Below are 15494 nucleotides of genomic sequence, written 5' to 3'. Positions count from 1 at the left end.
AAAAAGAAAAGAAAAAAAAACCTGGTGGGCTTACCTTGTGTGGCGGCCCAACGACCGAGCCCATTAATCCACTTCGAACTGTTCTTCCCAAGCCCAACAATAGTAGCAGGTGAGGCACATACCATCATGTGTTTGAATATTTGGGAAAAAAGCAAATAATAAAAAATATGGAATAAAAAATTAATTTGAGAGTTTTTTGGAAGGTGATACCATATTCATTAGTGAATTAATTAATTGAAGAGTGTAATAATAATTATGTAATGGATTAGTTAATCCGTTAATCGAGGAGTGTAATGATAGTTATATAGTGATAATTAAGTTGAAGTGAAAGATTTTCTAGATAAGATGTGAATAAATAATGATAAATGTTGCGAATGTGTTTTTGAAGAGATAACTCTTTTTTTTTTTTTTTTTGGTTAACACTAAATCCTGCTCCCATTTATATACTCACATGCTTTGGTTATATAATAAGATGGTAAGATACAAGTATGAATGGCCGCGTGTGTTTGTTCAGATTAGATGGAGCATATTATCACATCTCTTTAAAAGTAGTCTAATATGTATTATTAGTTAGTAAATAATAATAGTAACTCAATCCTAGTCAGACTCTCTCTTTTTTATTATCTACGTAAATGCAAATGCAACGACGAGACTAGTCTTTTTTTTTTTTTTTTTGTCAACAAAAATACATTTGTATAACCTATTCTATCCTCTAATCTAAAGGGGAGGGGGAGCCTAAGAAAGCTGTGATAGAAAACTAGTAGGTATACAGACCCAACTAGATCAAGAGAATACTCTGACACAACTCTTAGATTTTTTTCGCTGCAGGTGAGATTTGAATTCACTTAGAGCCCAAGGAGGGACTTAAGCCCCTCCCTGATGGCCACTGGGCCCAGTGGTTACAACGACGAGACTAGTCAATCAGCAACGATTCACCGACCCCCCGGGTCTCCTCCGTCAGCCGCCTGAGTCGATGTGACGGCTTTTGTCAAAGATGATTTGATTCGTCAGAGGAGAGATCAATTCGGCCTGTATTAACAAAAAAAGGGAGAAGCTAGCAGAAACAAATTAAATCGCAGCCCCTCTTCTTCAACTTCCTCTTCTGTTAGTGTTAGCCACACACTCCATGCCATCCAAATTCCAATCGTCTACTATACTACAGTTAATCAAATCTCTTTCCACTGATACAGGCATATGCGTCCAGCCATTATTGTTTTTCTTCCTTTCCTTTACACCAACCAACACAACGAAAAAACAAACTGGCACACACACATGGTCTGGTCCGACATAGAAAACAGATCTACCAAGACGCACTGCTGGGAATAAAAGACCCATACCCACCACCCCTTCTCTCCCTCTCGGAGATTCAAGAGCCAAACATTCTAATATAATCAAATTCAACTTCAAATGTGCGAATCTCCGATGGAGCCAGTTCCACCTCCAGTCTTGTAGGATCAAAGGCTCCTCCTCTTAAACCCCTGCGTTCTTCAGAAGCCCCTTCTACTCGCCACTCTAGTCTCTTCTTCTCCATCTCACTTCTTTCTTGATTAGCAGACAAATTCATCTCTGTCACCTTGCTAATCTGCAAAACATATCGACACCATCAATTTGATTGCTTTGTGACACCCACCCGGGAAAAAAAAAAAACCATGCTCATAACTAGATAGATAAATGTTAAAAAAAAGTAGCATTTCTATTGCCTTCTTTCCCGGGAAAAGCTTCTTCAGTTCCACTTTTTCCATGACCGAGTAGTCTCTGTCTTCACCAGTCTTTCCATGCATCAAATACACCCGACATGGAGAAGAAGAAAAACAAATTAGCCTCAACAGTATAATCACTAGATATTGGGCACCAAATGTACAGCTAACGAGTCTGACATTTGACACTGAAAACATCCACAGCTAATGCAAAGGTGGTAATAAAAACAGGACGACAAGCACTAGTCTGAAAAGAAAAGCACTTGATATCATTGCCATTATTTTTCCACCTCTCTCTCTCTCTCTCTCTTCCCCTCTCCCTCTCTAATTATTACTATTATTAAATCATTGTAGTTCAAACACACTGGAACATGTCCTTAAAGGGTGTATACAAGTTATTACAGTTTTCTTAAGCCAGATTCAATCACAAAACAACAGCAAAATGCAGCTTTTCTAATAGCTTAAAGACGACGGAAGCAAGTCAAAAGTCAAATACCTCATATAGGTGAGCCAACCGTAGTAGTACTTTGCCATTCTCCAGTTCCTGCAATTGAACAGCAAAAAAATTGAATTTGCTGGACTGATGTATGAAAGGTTCTAATTAGCATATCAAGTGGGTAAATTTTTTCAAGTTGAAGCAGAAAGAAGTATTCCAAATTGAAGCATGCACACATTCACTTGCTCTTACTAGTATTGCATCCACATTCATGCATAAGTTTGTACACACGAGTCCAAAGAAAGTTCAGAAGGCTTCTAGCCAAACGTGCCTGAAGCGTAATAATTGCAATATTCTCGGGTAAGCTATAGGCAGGATCAATAGCAGAAAATGCAGCTACGTGAGTCCCCATCCAGTTGTTCCCATCCTGCAGAAGAAAAAGTTAAATCACCTAGATTTGGTGATCATTTGATAAAAGCAACTTTAAATGCACCTACCTGTTCAGCAAATGCTAGGAGCAGTGGAGAATAAATCTCCTGGCCAAACGCACGACGCCACTTTGCCCCCTCTCCCCGGGGATCAATTCTGAGATAGAATTTCCCTTGAATCTGCATGAAGGGGGAACAGGTGACCCAACTAACAATGAAGACGAGAAAAAAAAATTTAAGGGAATTTGGTTGCTGATAGAGATTATCAAGTTATTGAGATTTGTCAGCCAATGATGTACAACAGTAAAGCCCAACTGTACTTAGCAGATAATAAACACATTTCTTTCTTTATAATTGTTATGGTTGATTAAAATGGAGAATATCCCTACCATCAAACCTTTGCAAGTGTTGTGAACACAAACTTCTTCATTCAGTGCCTCACCAACACCTCTAGCATCATCATTAAGCAACCTCCTATGGAGCAAGATGCAATAATGTGCATCACAAACCATATATGATTGATTAAAAAGCAATTAAAATAGAATAAATGTTCGTTTTCAGAGGTATAATTAACTAACTAACAACCATAACTCTGGCAAACCAGACCTGTGAAGCATAACTTCTATTTGACCATCCACCAGACTTGTTGCACCAACTGCTCGGTCCACCAGAACTGAAAGTTCAATATCTTCATCCTCCAAATATATACCCAAATTTATCTAATGATAAAGAAAGAGGAAAAACGTATAAGCACATTAATCAACAGGCACAACACGCATTCATGATGCATAGGATGGTAAATCTTGCAAGTTATATTTTAATCATAGAGCAACAATAACAAATCAAAGATTCAGTCAGGATAGCAACAATAATGACATACAGGATAGTAGTTTCCAGCTATTGGTTGGTGTACTTGCAAATCCCAATCAGATCTGTAGTCTCGCACCTGGAGGACATCAAACTTAAATGCACTAAAAAGGAGAATAGTAACAAATCTTGAAACGTCAAGTTAGCAACTCTTCTTTATCCTTTTATATAGGGGGTTCAAAAGGTGGAGGAAAGAACTAACAAGCTCCAAAAATATATATTTATGCACAAGGGCACGCTACCAGACAAAGACCCTTGGCTTCTCTCTTCTTGTGAATATCAACAGAAACTAAAATTAGGTTCATATAGTTATGTAAATTGGTGATCAAGCATATACGTACTCTTTTGATGAAATCTCTCCCATTAGAATCTGTATAGAAAGTTCTATTGCTCCTCAAGGAGGTGGCAATTCTAGCTATTACTTCCTTACCAACACCATCATCCACAGGTATAGGACCAATCTGATAATAGACATGTGAAAGTTAGAACATCAAGCGACCATAAGAGCCTATGAGAATAATAAAGGTGAACTTACAGTAAACTCAACTTCAGCGTGTTCCTTCTCCTTGTATACCCTTGTGACCTGTCTAAATTCAACTTTCATCAGTCAACGTTAAAAATCCTTGCATTAGCAAGCCAATCGATAAGTTTCAACCGGATCTCTCAGATACTACATCTCAACGGAAACTGCTGTTGTTATGGATTTTATTGACTTTTGGTAGCTAAGCGATCCAAGTGCTTAACAAGATTTATGCCCAATCTGATTTGGTATCTTTACTCATTATATTGTACAACCTTTAAAATAACTTACTCAAGCGATACAAAAAAGTACAATTTCTATAATTCCTATAAATATCAAAAGACATGAAATAATACAATGATTTTAGTGTAATTAATATACTTGCCAATGATGTAGATAACAGTTTTTTACAAAGAACACAAAGAAATCAAACTAATTAAAAGGGATGAAGCTGCTAGAAGAAACAGAGACAAACTAAGAAATAAATAAATCTGAGTTCAGGCTAGCAAGTAGAATTTGTAAATCTGATTGGTGGATCACAAAACTCTCTTCAGTTAGGCGTGCACCCTAAGAGAGAGAAATGTAGTGATTTCATATTCTGCTTTCACTGTGGTAGCATCTCTTATTGTGCCATTATCCGCTAAGTACATCAAACATGACCTTTCTCAGTATATGGTGCCAACAATTGAAATTTGCGCCTACCCAGAACTTGTTCTGCATATCATCCATTTGGTATTCGCAGATCTTTCTAGCATTTTTCTCCATTCTATCATGTACATTGGTACTAATTGCACTCATATTCACATTAGACACATTAACATGACTTCAAAAGTTAGGACTAAGTTAATCTAACTAGTTCTATTTAGAATAGTTTCAGCTTCTGAAAGCACACAAAACTAGGTTCGACGATAGCTCGTTGCAATTGAAACTAGGATAGCAATTGTATAAGCTGTTACGTATTTTCCAAATGTAGGCCACCTGATGTAGCCATGAACTCAGCTGTTGATGTATTTCATCCAATAACGGACCCCGCACAACTGTCAAGGGAACCTAATTGAGGAGGACGGATCAAAATCAATTGTTTCCCATAATCTGCATTGCACATGACTACAAGCTAAATACTAAAGCTGAAAAGCCATAAAGAACAGAATACCTGGCTATCAGATTTTACAGGGAATGTACCATTTGGACGGAAGATATATGCCCCAGATGCCTTCCAAAATAAGGAGAATCCGTAAGTTAAAAACCAAATAAAGAATTCAATTCAGTAAATTAACGAACGTTGTTGCATGCTTAAATAAAAAGAAGACGTACAAAAAAATGCAAAGAATAGGGAATTCATTAAAAAGATGAAAATACCTGATTAACTCTGTCAGTACCATTATAACCAGAATAATAGCCATATGATTGTCCAGCAAATGCTGTGACCTTTATAATGAAACAAACAACAATCGATATCAGAATTATCTTTTCCTGTAACCTCATTCCATAAGCTTTTCAGAAGTCCCTATTTTAAGCAGATTCAAGAAACCTTGTTAGGTTGATTGTAACCATTGTCTTTGTCAATGATCACACTACTGTTTCCAAGTTAAATGACAAAACACTAACATTGGATAAAGGAAAAAAGAGAGTGGATGGCAGTAGATGCTACTATTAATTTGGGAGAAACCAAAAGAAAACATTATAAGATGAAAAATCTGGGAAAAAAACATGCATACCTGATTCCTGCTATTAATGTAACTGGTAAGCTTTCCTTCATCTGCAGTGTAAAGCAGTTTCAAATTTCCTTGACCAACTTCAATCGTATTATTACTATCTCTTTCTGACAGAGACCATTTGGAGATGACAGACCTAGAACCTGCTCCCAAAAATTTAGAAAGGGAATAAAAATTAGAGAAAACCAAGAACATCAACAAAAACAAATCTGTTTTCATAGTAACCAATTCAGGTTCTACATTCTTATATAGAACCACAACAACGTGAGACACGTTGTGATAAGTTGACCTGTTTTTCTTGAGCTTGAGACTATGTAAGTACTGAAACCAAGGGGTGGTACAGATGCTGAGAAGGCGAGCCAATATTTATCCGAGTCAGTAGCAGATCCACCCAAATTTCCCTTTAGATGATAGTTTCTGGTTGACAAAGAGGCACTGGAAATAGGAATTAGCTGAGACTCAATCTCTCTTCCATCAGAATCCTGAACGATTAACCCCTGGGAAGAAACCTGCAAATTCCAAAATGTTCACCATTTTTATATCCAGAAACTTGAAAAGGGCATTTTCCATTAGGGTGTTCGCCACTGTCTATGCTCTTAGGATATCCTCTCTTATGGACCACAAAAGGGCCTTGGGACAGGTCTCAAGTTCAAATATACTGCCACTAGGGGTTACCCGATAGGTTTTGAAGTAAAGACTTCACCCCAAAACTTAAACTGAATATTCCTAGTTTGTTTCTCATACATAGATTGTACTTCAAGAAGATATGTTTTCTCACATCTTTTTCAATAACTTTGCATAGTTTATTGCATGCAGCTTACAAGTCTTAGATAATGCACTACAATATACTTCATGATTCAACAAGGTTTCCTGCTTCATGATTGTACTATATTGTGATATAGTATATCATCATTTTTACTACTTACTTTACATATGTTTTACCAGCACAAACCATTTCCTTACTACTGGATCAATGGCTGAATAATTTTCTTAGGATTCTGCATAATTTCCTTTCTACTTCTTCCTTTTAGACTAAGTGTCTTACCTCTATTTTTTTTTTATTGTTGAAATTAACTGCAATGAATATGATAAAACTTTTCTGGTGGTAATTGGATTTTCAGCTCATCAAAGTTGGAGCTGTGGGCATTCTTTCTGTCCCTGAAGGCGAAGCAGAAGGAACCAACCCAAATGGGTGTGCGAGCACTTCCTCAAGTTTGTGCACACATTTTTCTTAAATAGAAATCAGTACCTGGTACCTACAATGCTTTTCTGGGTAAGGTTGGTGCGCAATTTACAAACCTCACAGGATTTAGGGGAAGTTTGGAAAAATTTTCTAATCTCAGTCCTTTATGCAGGTAGACCTCAACATCAGCATACCTACCTGTACCATCCTTTTAACATAATCCCCTTGAAAAAATATGAAACTCAGATCAAATTGTGTGCAACATAATGGCATTTGAGAAAAAGTCAATAATTGATGCAAGTAACATTCAGTTTCCCAATGATAATTTGACAATTTAAAACATGTTAAAACACAAAAAATCACACATTAGCCCAAGTTTAAAACATGGTATATTTGCCAAGCATTCCCCCAAACAATTTAATCAAAAAGAACAGGGAAATTTGCCAAATTGGTCCCTAACATTACAAAAAAAACTTTTTTAGTCCCTAACATTTAAAATCAACCAGAATTGTCCCTAACATTTAAATTATGATCCATTTTGGTCCTAATGCTTGTATTTGCTCATTTCTCCAACTAAAAATAGCACGCCTCTCTCACATGGGCATATTTTCAAGGGCAAAACTGGAAAAACACTTCATTTCCAGTTGAAAGCAAAAGTACACGGGACCCCATTACTCTCTCTCACCCTCACCCTGCCTTGTTAGCCTTGAGTTCCACTCTGCTATTTCCTCTTCAATTCACTTCACTCTTTCTCTCTATCTCTCTTTCTTTCTTTTTCTCTCTCCTTTCCAGCTTTATATATTTGTAGCAACAATAGCTAGTAGTATTAGTGGTACAACAGAAAGTGAGGGTAATGGAGGAATAGTTTAAAGGGTTTTAGTGGGTTTTGGCTGTTTTTTGTTTGTCTCTTCCTCTTTTCCGGTTTTCTTCTTCTTCTTCTAAATCCCTTCAACTGGGATTTTTTTGAAACTTGTGCCGAGGCGAATTTTATTCGACTTCTCCAGTTTTCTGCTATTGTTACTAAGGAGTAGGGAAGTCATTTAGGTAGGAGAATTTTTGGGGCCTTCCATTCAGCTTTGATTCTGCATTTTCTGTAATTCTTTTTCTACTTATGGCACATAAAGGGCTAAAACTGTTTCCTTTTATGAAAATTTACCCTATGAAAATCGATTTGCCTGGGTTGTTTTTGAGAATTCGGGAGATGCATACCAAGGGGAAGAGTACGAACATGTAAAGTTTGAGTTTTTATAGTTATTACTTTTCTTTTTGGTTTTGAGAGCCAAAATTACCAAAGTTTCAAAATGAAGTATGTTTTCTGGTTTTACCCTTGAAAATATGTCCACGTGAAAGAGGCGTGCTATTTCTAGTCAAAGAAATGAGCAAATACAATCATTAGGACCAAAATGGATCATAATTTAAATGTTAGGGACAATTATGGCTGATTTTAAATATTAGGGACTAAAAAAGTTTTTTTGAAAAATGTTAGGGACCAATTTGGCAAATTTCCCAAAAGAAAAAGCTACGAACACAAGACATTTACATTTTTTCAGTTCATTAGTTACTGGTGCTGAGTATCGCTTAACAACCCATGTCATTAGAAGAATCCATTCCAAAGGTGAAAGCTAGATCACATCTACTGGCTAATCGCAAATTCTCCACCAAAAAAGCAGAGACTTTTCAACAAACATTGAAAAAACAACAAAAAAGTTGAGGGAAACACTTACAGGAATTCGAATGATTTCAACTCTTTTCCATCCTATAGGATTATAGGCAACCACAACCTAACAAAGGTGACAATAAAAAAAACAAAAAATAAGGACAACAGACAGAACCCACACATCAAGGTGACAAAAGAATGAACAGGAAAGAACAAAGGAATGGTATATACATACCAAACTTTTCCCGTTTAATAAATTGGCTTCCGTAGGAGGACAGTAACTGATATTGAGTAGAGGGCACTAAAAACAGACATAAATAAGGATCAGGCCATATCTTTAATCATGTACAAACAGAAAGAGAGAGGGCAGTTATGAACAGACAGAAACATTATAAATGCAACAGCCAACAGAACAAGAATTGATTGTTGGAGTAACTATCATGGTTCATCACACTCCACGTAAATGACACCACTTAAGCAATTATAATGTCTCGCATTGTCTATTTTTTTACGACGACTTGTGTAGTAAAAGGTTTACAGAAACTCGTCTAATCGAATTTGAGCACTCATAGTGATAATTCATCAGATAAGCATCTTTAGATGGTAAACATTTTATAGCATAATAGTTGTTTATCACTGTCGAGGGGTGCAGATACCTACTTGTTTATTATATGAAAATGATCTAGAAATATCCATAAAAAAAATTAATGCTGTCTACCAAAGTCAGGATGTATGGAAAACTAGAATCACATAACTCCTTTTCCACAAGTAGCAAGCGAATAAGCTGAAGAATTCTAGGATCTACATAAGTGTGATATGTATATAGGTATTGCCTGCTCAAATTTAGTGACTGGATTGTTGTGTCTAGTGCTTAATTTTGACTCTGCTAAAAACGCCAGAGAAGCTGCCACCACTTTCTCAGCCTGCAAAAGTCAATATTCAGAACAGCTAAGAGATTTAGTTCTATAGCTGCAATAAAACAAGTAAGAGGCCAGAGAGCTGATAGGACCAAAAAATGAGAGTGAGATGACTATCCATTGCGCATAAATATTTGATCTGATCGATGAGCACCTCTGTATAGCCAATTGAAAGTCTCATCGCATAATCAGCAGCCACGTGCTCTCTTTCCGTTCCAGTGATGGCATCATGGTGTTGCGCAATTGCAAGAGCATCAGCCAGTGCATCTGTGTTTGGTCCCAAATTACTCCGGCCTTTAAAAAATTCCAATTGTCTGGCTGCCTAATATGGTTCCGAGGAAAATATTACATTTCAATAAGTGCAACACGCCACAAGCATAAAAATGACTTCATCACACTTTTCAGATCAGGTAATGGGGGACAAAGAGCCTACCAAAAGATAACCACTCATCATTCTGACATAACCTTTCAAGGCTGGCCTACTGGTAAAGTAACCAGTCCAATATGCATTTTCCCGATCAGCATACCTAGATCACATATTTGTTAAAAAATCTGGAAAAGTGATTGAAGAGAAAGCTCACTATATCCCGTGCATTCAATATATATTACTCACGGGAAGAAGTCACCAGTTTTGAGCGGCCATTTCTCATTGGCAGTATGTTTTGCTTCTGTATAAATGGATGGTGTAGAATACAGAGCATTTACACGCCCATCCTAAGTATTTCTCAAGAGGTTTCAATATGTTAATAAAAGTAAAACTAGATGCTATAAGGGGGAAAATATGCATAAATAAGCTTGTATCTGCTTCATTGGTCAACTCTAGTAGAAAATGTGTACCATGTTCACATAATGAATAAATTTATCCATCTGCCTGAACCATGAAAGCGCATATTGATACCGAAAGTCTTCCCCCATAGTCCACATTATATGGTTTGTTCTGGTCACATTTGCCTGGAAAAGGACAAAAGAATGATGAAGCTACAAACAAATGACAATGAGCACATACTAATTCAAAACTTTTTCACGAGCTGAGGATTTCTGAAAATGCTCTCAAGAACTTCCAAATTTCAAAATTTTTACACATTATTCCATGCAAGGCACTCTAATCCCCTTTTTCATAAAGAATTTTTCTACCAAATGGCAAGGAAAAATCTATCAAGGGCTATGCCACCAAAAGTATAATGCACGTATTGAGATTGAGGAGGCTACCTAGAGCAGCACATTGAATATCCAACAAAACCACAAACAAAACTTGAGAGCATATGGTGCAATCAGCAAATTATACCTGTGCCAGAGCAGCTATGACAAAATCATCGACTCGCTCTTTAACATTGTAGTCAAAAAGGGTGAGATCATCCTGCATCCAGGTCCATGGATCTAAGGCCACCATGCAATATCAAATGCAACATTTTGAAAAAGATATTGCAGAAATGAAAAACCTGAATTGGAGCGGACACGTCATTTACTTCAAACGTGAAACCATCAGGAGGACTATAGTGCACGGGGAATATCCCAGTGAATATCTGATTTACAGGGTTAGAAGATTAGTCTGATTGTTGACACATCTAAGTTGAAGATTTTTATTATATTTCTGACTGAAACATGGTTAGAAGTTCAGTATCCCACGCCATGCATCCAGTAGTAGCTAGCACATGCCAAGAGTCAGACAACATGGAAAGCAAAGAAGGCAGGTTGAGTTCCAGGAGTTTCCAAGTCAAAGACCTGTGACGAAGAGCCAAGTGACTGAGATCCCTGCCAAACAACCTCCAGTGACTTGTCAGTCTTGCGCTTAGCCCTATCTTGGTAATCAATACGTGCAAAAAATAGGGAGTCAAATCCCAGCTGCAATAAGATCAGTAGCGACGTGAATCAGAATGTTGATAGGTGGTGCAGTTGGAAGACAATCTTTCACTGTACAAATATAGACCAGGAGGCACAAGAATTTAGTAGAATAGGAAAGTCAAGATAGTATCTTATTGCACCTCAGCACCGAGCAGATAAGCCTGAACAGCAGAATGCCCAAAAGGATCAATCTGCCAACCAACTCTTGGTTTCTGATTGAATTCGTGTTTTATAAAACGATGTCCCAGAGTTGTCTGATCAATCATGTCAATGTAATGCGGAGTTGCCTCATCATGCATGCACATGCCCCCATTTCTAACCAACCAGAAAGAAAGATTGACGAGCCAAATGAATTGTGTGGACTGAAAAATTGATGCGAGGGAGAGTTCAAAGGACACGGTGAAAGATAAGTTAGTAAATACATAAATTCAAGGCGACCAGAATTGACAAGGTCCCTGACTTCGGCCTTGAGAGTGTCACTCTGCTGCCTCCACCAGCGCTGGAAGAATGCCTGAGAGCATTGTCCTGGGTTAGAACAAACCTTAAAAACAGACAAATAAAATAAGAAAAGAAAAGGAGTAGTCCGTCCTAGCTGAAAATGAAATTCAGTGCGTTGTAAAATATGCGAAGGAACATGCCATTTCGACATAAATGAACCTCCGATTGGGGTCATCGAGAAGGGCTGAGATGACAGAATCCAAGACGTTTTGCACACAAGCTCCCTGCACATAGTGGGTGGGGTTGATTAATTAGTCGGCGGTAAAATAAGGGGTAGCTATCCTCCTCCCGCATACCAAGTCCACCAGCAGTTAAGAATGAGAGTAACCGTAATAGGGGAGAGAGAGAGGAGTCATAGAAGAGAAAGAAAATGAAGGGGTGAGGAGGGTGGGGGGCGCAGAATTTTGGGGAAATGGGAAGAGAACAACAAGCTAAGATGATAGTAGCAGTAGTAGTAGTAGTTTTTTTATTAAAAAAAAAAAAAAAGGGAGTAGGGAGAGGGGAGAGGGGAGAGGGGAGAGGAGGAGAGGCGGACCCGAATGGAATTGTTAGCACCGGCATAGTACTGATCAATGGTCTTCAACCAACCGACGTCGTCGTGAGAGTGGGGAACTAAGTGGACGTTGATTTTGTGAGGGTCGATGGCCATGGTAGTGTTGTAGAACATGTACTTGGCCTGAGTCGCCGGGAGCAGGCAGATGATGATGATGATGGTGGTGGTGATCGTAGCCATAGAGAAGCAGCCGCATTCAAACAACGAGAAGATGAAGAAGTTGTTCTTGTTGATGATGATGTTCTTCTTCATCAGCTAATTAATTAATTTAACTAGTAGTAGCAGTCGTCTACCGCCAATACAAGATTGTAGGGCACCGGCCTGCCTTAGAGGAGAGGGAGAGGGAGAGGCTTCACGCCTTCACCCAAGAGGAAGAAGAAGAAAGAAAGAAATACACCACGGACTTAGCACTAGTGATGATTAAGAAGAAGCAGAAATGAAATGATGGAGTAGTAGCAGACTCCTCCAAAATGGGCCCCCGAGGAGCACAGTAATTGGAGCGTGAGGGGGGGCGTGGGCTGGGTTTTTGAGGGCAAATGTTAGTGGGATTGGGCCGTTTGGGCTGTTTAAATAATGAGCAAGTGAACTGATGGATGGGGGACTGCAGGGGAGACTGGGCCGTTTGGCCTATTGATACATGAACAGTGCAACGGACGATGCTGGATCATACATTTCCATCATCATCAGTCGTCGGATCGGGTCTCATATCAACTGGAACCACCGCCATCATCAGATGTATATACACTACTGACTGCCGTGTAGCTATCTGCTCTTTTTCACAATAATCAATTTGCTAGCTACTGCTCTACTGCTAAGGTATTATTTATATATTCAATATTAGTCCTAGTAGGGAGGGGAGGTGTTCTCCTGGACTTCGGGTGAGGAAGACGATGGAAGACAGTTTCCGGGTTCGGGTGGACAGGGTTTTTGGGTCGCTCGTCTCTTCTTCTCCTTCCAATAATCGCAATAGTAACCATACGCCGCCGTCGTCGTCGTCTTTGACTTCTCTTTGGAGCCTCTCCGACCAAGAGATTGAGAGAAAGGAATGGAAGAGAGACTCCCCCGACTGCCCTCCTCGTTCCCCTTCCCCGCCTTCCAACCTTCACCACCCTCTCCTCTCCTCCTCCTCCTCCTTCTCGCCTTCCACTGCCGCCCTATCTCTTCCTCCACCTCACCGACAGCACCTCTATCCCGACCGCGGTAACTACGACCACCAGGACCACATCAGGAATAACGAGGAGCAGGAGGAGGACAATCCGGCGGGCAAAGGCCACCAAGATCACGAGGACGGACAAGATTGGGATATTCGATCCTCCATTGGCCTCGACTGCACTCTTGACTTTGAGGTATCCCACCCCCCAATTCTCCTCTTCCTTTCTTTCTTTTTGGGATGTAGGTAGCTATGTATGTGTGTGTGTATATTATCATGCGGAATTAAACCCCCCAAAAAATAATAATAATAATAGCACTACTCTGGCAGTGTTCTTCATTGATACCCTGCGCTCAGCTCTCATTCTTGCTTATCACCTGGCTGGAAACGTTTAAAAAAATAATTAAAAAAACAACAACTACTACTACAACTACAACAACAGCAACCAAAGAGAGAAACAAAACTGAACACTGACTCCCTACAACATTGCCACAAGAAGAAGGAGATGGTAGGCTTGTTGACTCTGATTGGGGCTGTTGCTTCTCGTCATTTACTACTTGTCTTTCTCCATGGTTGTCTATCTTTTGTTAATACTACTATCTCGCTATTATTTGCATTTGCAACAAAGGAACAATTTTATTCCCAGGGGTCACCAACCAGTTTTACTGTTTATAACCTGCCTAGTGTATCTATTCTTACAGGATGAGGAAGATGAATATGACAAAGTGGCTGTAGGCAGGGAAAAAGCTGGTGATATCCTATGCATGGGCGATGTTGTCGACTATGGAATCGAAGTAAATGCCCACAATGAACTTCCCAGCTCATTTAAGGATGCTCCCAGAGACCCCCGTGCAAATCACATGGCTGCTAAACTCAGGCTCAGGGAAGATGCAGAAGCTGCTGGAGATTTTGATACCTCCAAACTTTCTGAGATGTGCATGTCGTCTCTAACGAATAGACAGGGTCAACAAAAAGTAGAGGATCTTGTCACTCCGAAACCAATTCTGAGGAAGAGGGAAAACCCCATCCACAAGAAGTCACCGAAACGTGTCCGCTTCCATGAGCAGCAGCAGCCTAATTTAGGACCCAATGATTCGGCTCTCGGTACTTGTTCGCCAGAAGAAATTTCCTCCTCAGAAGAAGCACTTGATTTGCCTGGCAATCAATCTTTAGTGGTAGAAGCTAAAGCATCAGATGTTGAATCTAGTGTCCCCCTGAAATCCTCCTCCAGTGGAGAATCTGCTTTGCTGGAGGATGCGTCTACTGTGCCTCGAGTTTCTAACTATATTCCGGACTATTTAAGGAACCCCACAAGGTATACACGCTATGATCTCGCTTCATCCTATGATACAGATGAAGAATCCAATCGGAAGGCCTACATGGAGTTTCTGAATCAGGTGAACCCTGCAGAAACGCACCCCGACGAGGCATCTCTCACTTTTCAACATCCGTTGACCTTTACTCCAAAAAAGAAGGAGCATGACTTGTCGATGGTGAAGGAGAATGGGGTTAAGCAAAACCAGGTTGAAGTTTCAAAGGACAAACCCATTGCTGTTGGCATTGCAGCTGGTGATGCCTATGCCCAGGACAATGAAGTCTGTGCTATGGAGGAAGATGGGTTTGAAACTGTGGTTTGTAAAAACTCACAGAAACCAGGTCGCAGGTACCGGAGTAGGACTAGGACGGGTATGGATTCTGATGATCATGTAACTTGAGTGCAACTTCTTCAGCATATTGCTGCTGATGGAATGGGATCCTCCGGTAACTGGTTATCACTCTGAAAGAAAACTTGACATCTACTTTCTTGATGCTTAATAGTTGCTTTACAAAATGTTGAGTTGGTAGGCGATGTAATCTCTGAAAGACCTTGCAGCTTTCTACTACACGTTTGGAGTATATGCCATTCTGTGGAGTTGACCATGATCAGTTTTTTTTATTTTAAACACCATGAGTAAGTTGTTCAGGAAGCCATGTGCAGTATTTTCTCTGGAGTTAATTGTTCAGTCGAGGATGGTTGTGTGTTGTGTTGTC

General features: G+C 39.4%; 2 protein-coding genes across 4 annotated transcripts; one reads left to right on the top strand and one right to left on the bottom strand.

The window, feature by feature from the left end:
* Positions 1-1127: 1127 nt before the first annotated feature.
* LOC113723008 (alpha-mannosidase At3g26720) lies at positions 1128-12735 on the bottom strand. Of its 3 annotated transcripts, none has more exons than XM_072058661.1 (29): positions 12296-12735; positions 11901-11984; positions 11685-11773; positions 11403-11577; positions 11143-11262; positions 10860-10943; positions 10706-10777; positions 10258-10371; positions 10034-10134; positions 9854-9947; positions 9575-9742; positions 9337-9426; positions 8739-8804; positions 8571-8627; positions 5953-6172; positions 5667-5806; positions 5308-5376; positions 5102-5161; positions 4927-4998; positions 3964-4011; positions 3770-3889; positions 3442-3507; positions 3168-3280; positions 2951-3035; positions 2631-2741; positions 2465-2560; positions 2194-2241; positions 1701-1769; positions 1128-1582 (listed from the first exon to the last, which is right to left on the bottom strand). In XM_072058661.1, exons 1-29 carry the CDS (start codon positions 12563-12565, stop codon positions 1367-1369), a joined length of 3117 nt encoding a protein of 1038 aa, XP_071914762.1. In that variant the 5' UTR covers positions 12566-12735; the 3' UTR covers positions 1128-1366. The 3 variants fall into 3 exon arrangements, with proteins under 3 accessions (XP_071914762.1, XP_071914764.1, XP_071914763.1); XM_072058663.1 differs by having other exon boundaries at positions 11920-11984; positions 12296-12362; XM_072058662.1 differs by lacking the exon at positions 9337-9426.
* Positions 12736-13062: 327 nt separating this feature from the next.
* On the top strand, positions 13063-15430 carry LOC113723010 (uncharacterized). The gene is made up of 2 exons (XM_072058666.1): positions 13063-13659; positions 14165-15430. Exons 1-2 carry the CDS (start codon positions 13204-13206, stop codon positions 15176-15178), a joined length of 1470 nt encoding a protein of 489 aa, XP_071914767.1. The 5' UTR covers positions 13063-13203; the 3' UTR covers positions 15179-15430.
* Positions 15431-15494: the final 64 nt, after the last annotated feature.

Source organism: Coffea arabica, chromosome 7e (genome assembly GCF_036785885.1).
Source record: "Coffea arabica cultivar ET-39 chromosome 7e, Coffea Arabica ET-39 HiFi, whole genome shotgun sequence".
Classification (NCBI taxonomy): Eukaryota; Viridiplantae; Streptophyta; class Magnoliopsida; order Gentianales; family Rubiaceae; genus Coffea; species Coffea arabica.
The sequence above is the reverse complement of the archived record's forward strand: the minus strand, read 5'-3'. Positions and strand labels throughout refer to the sequence as shown.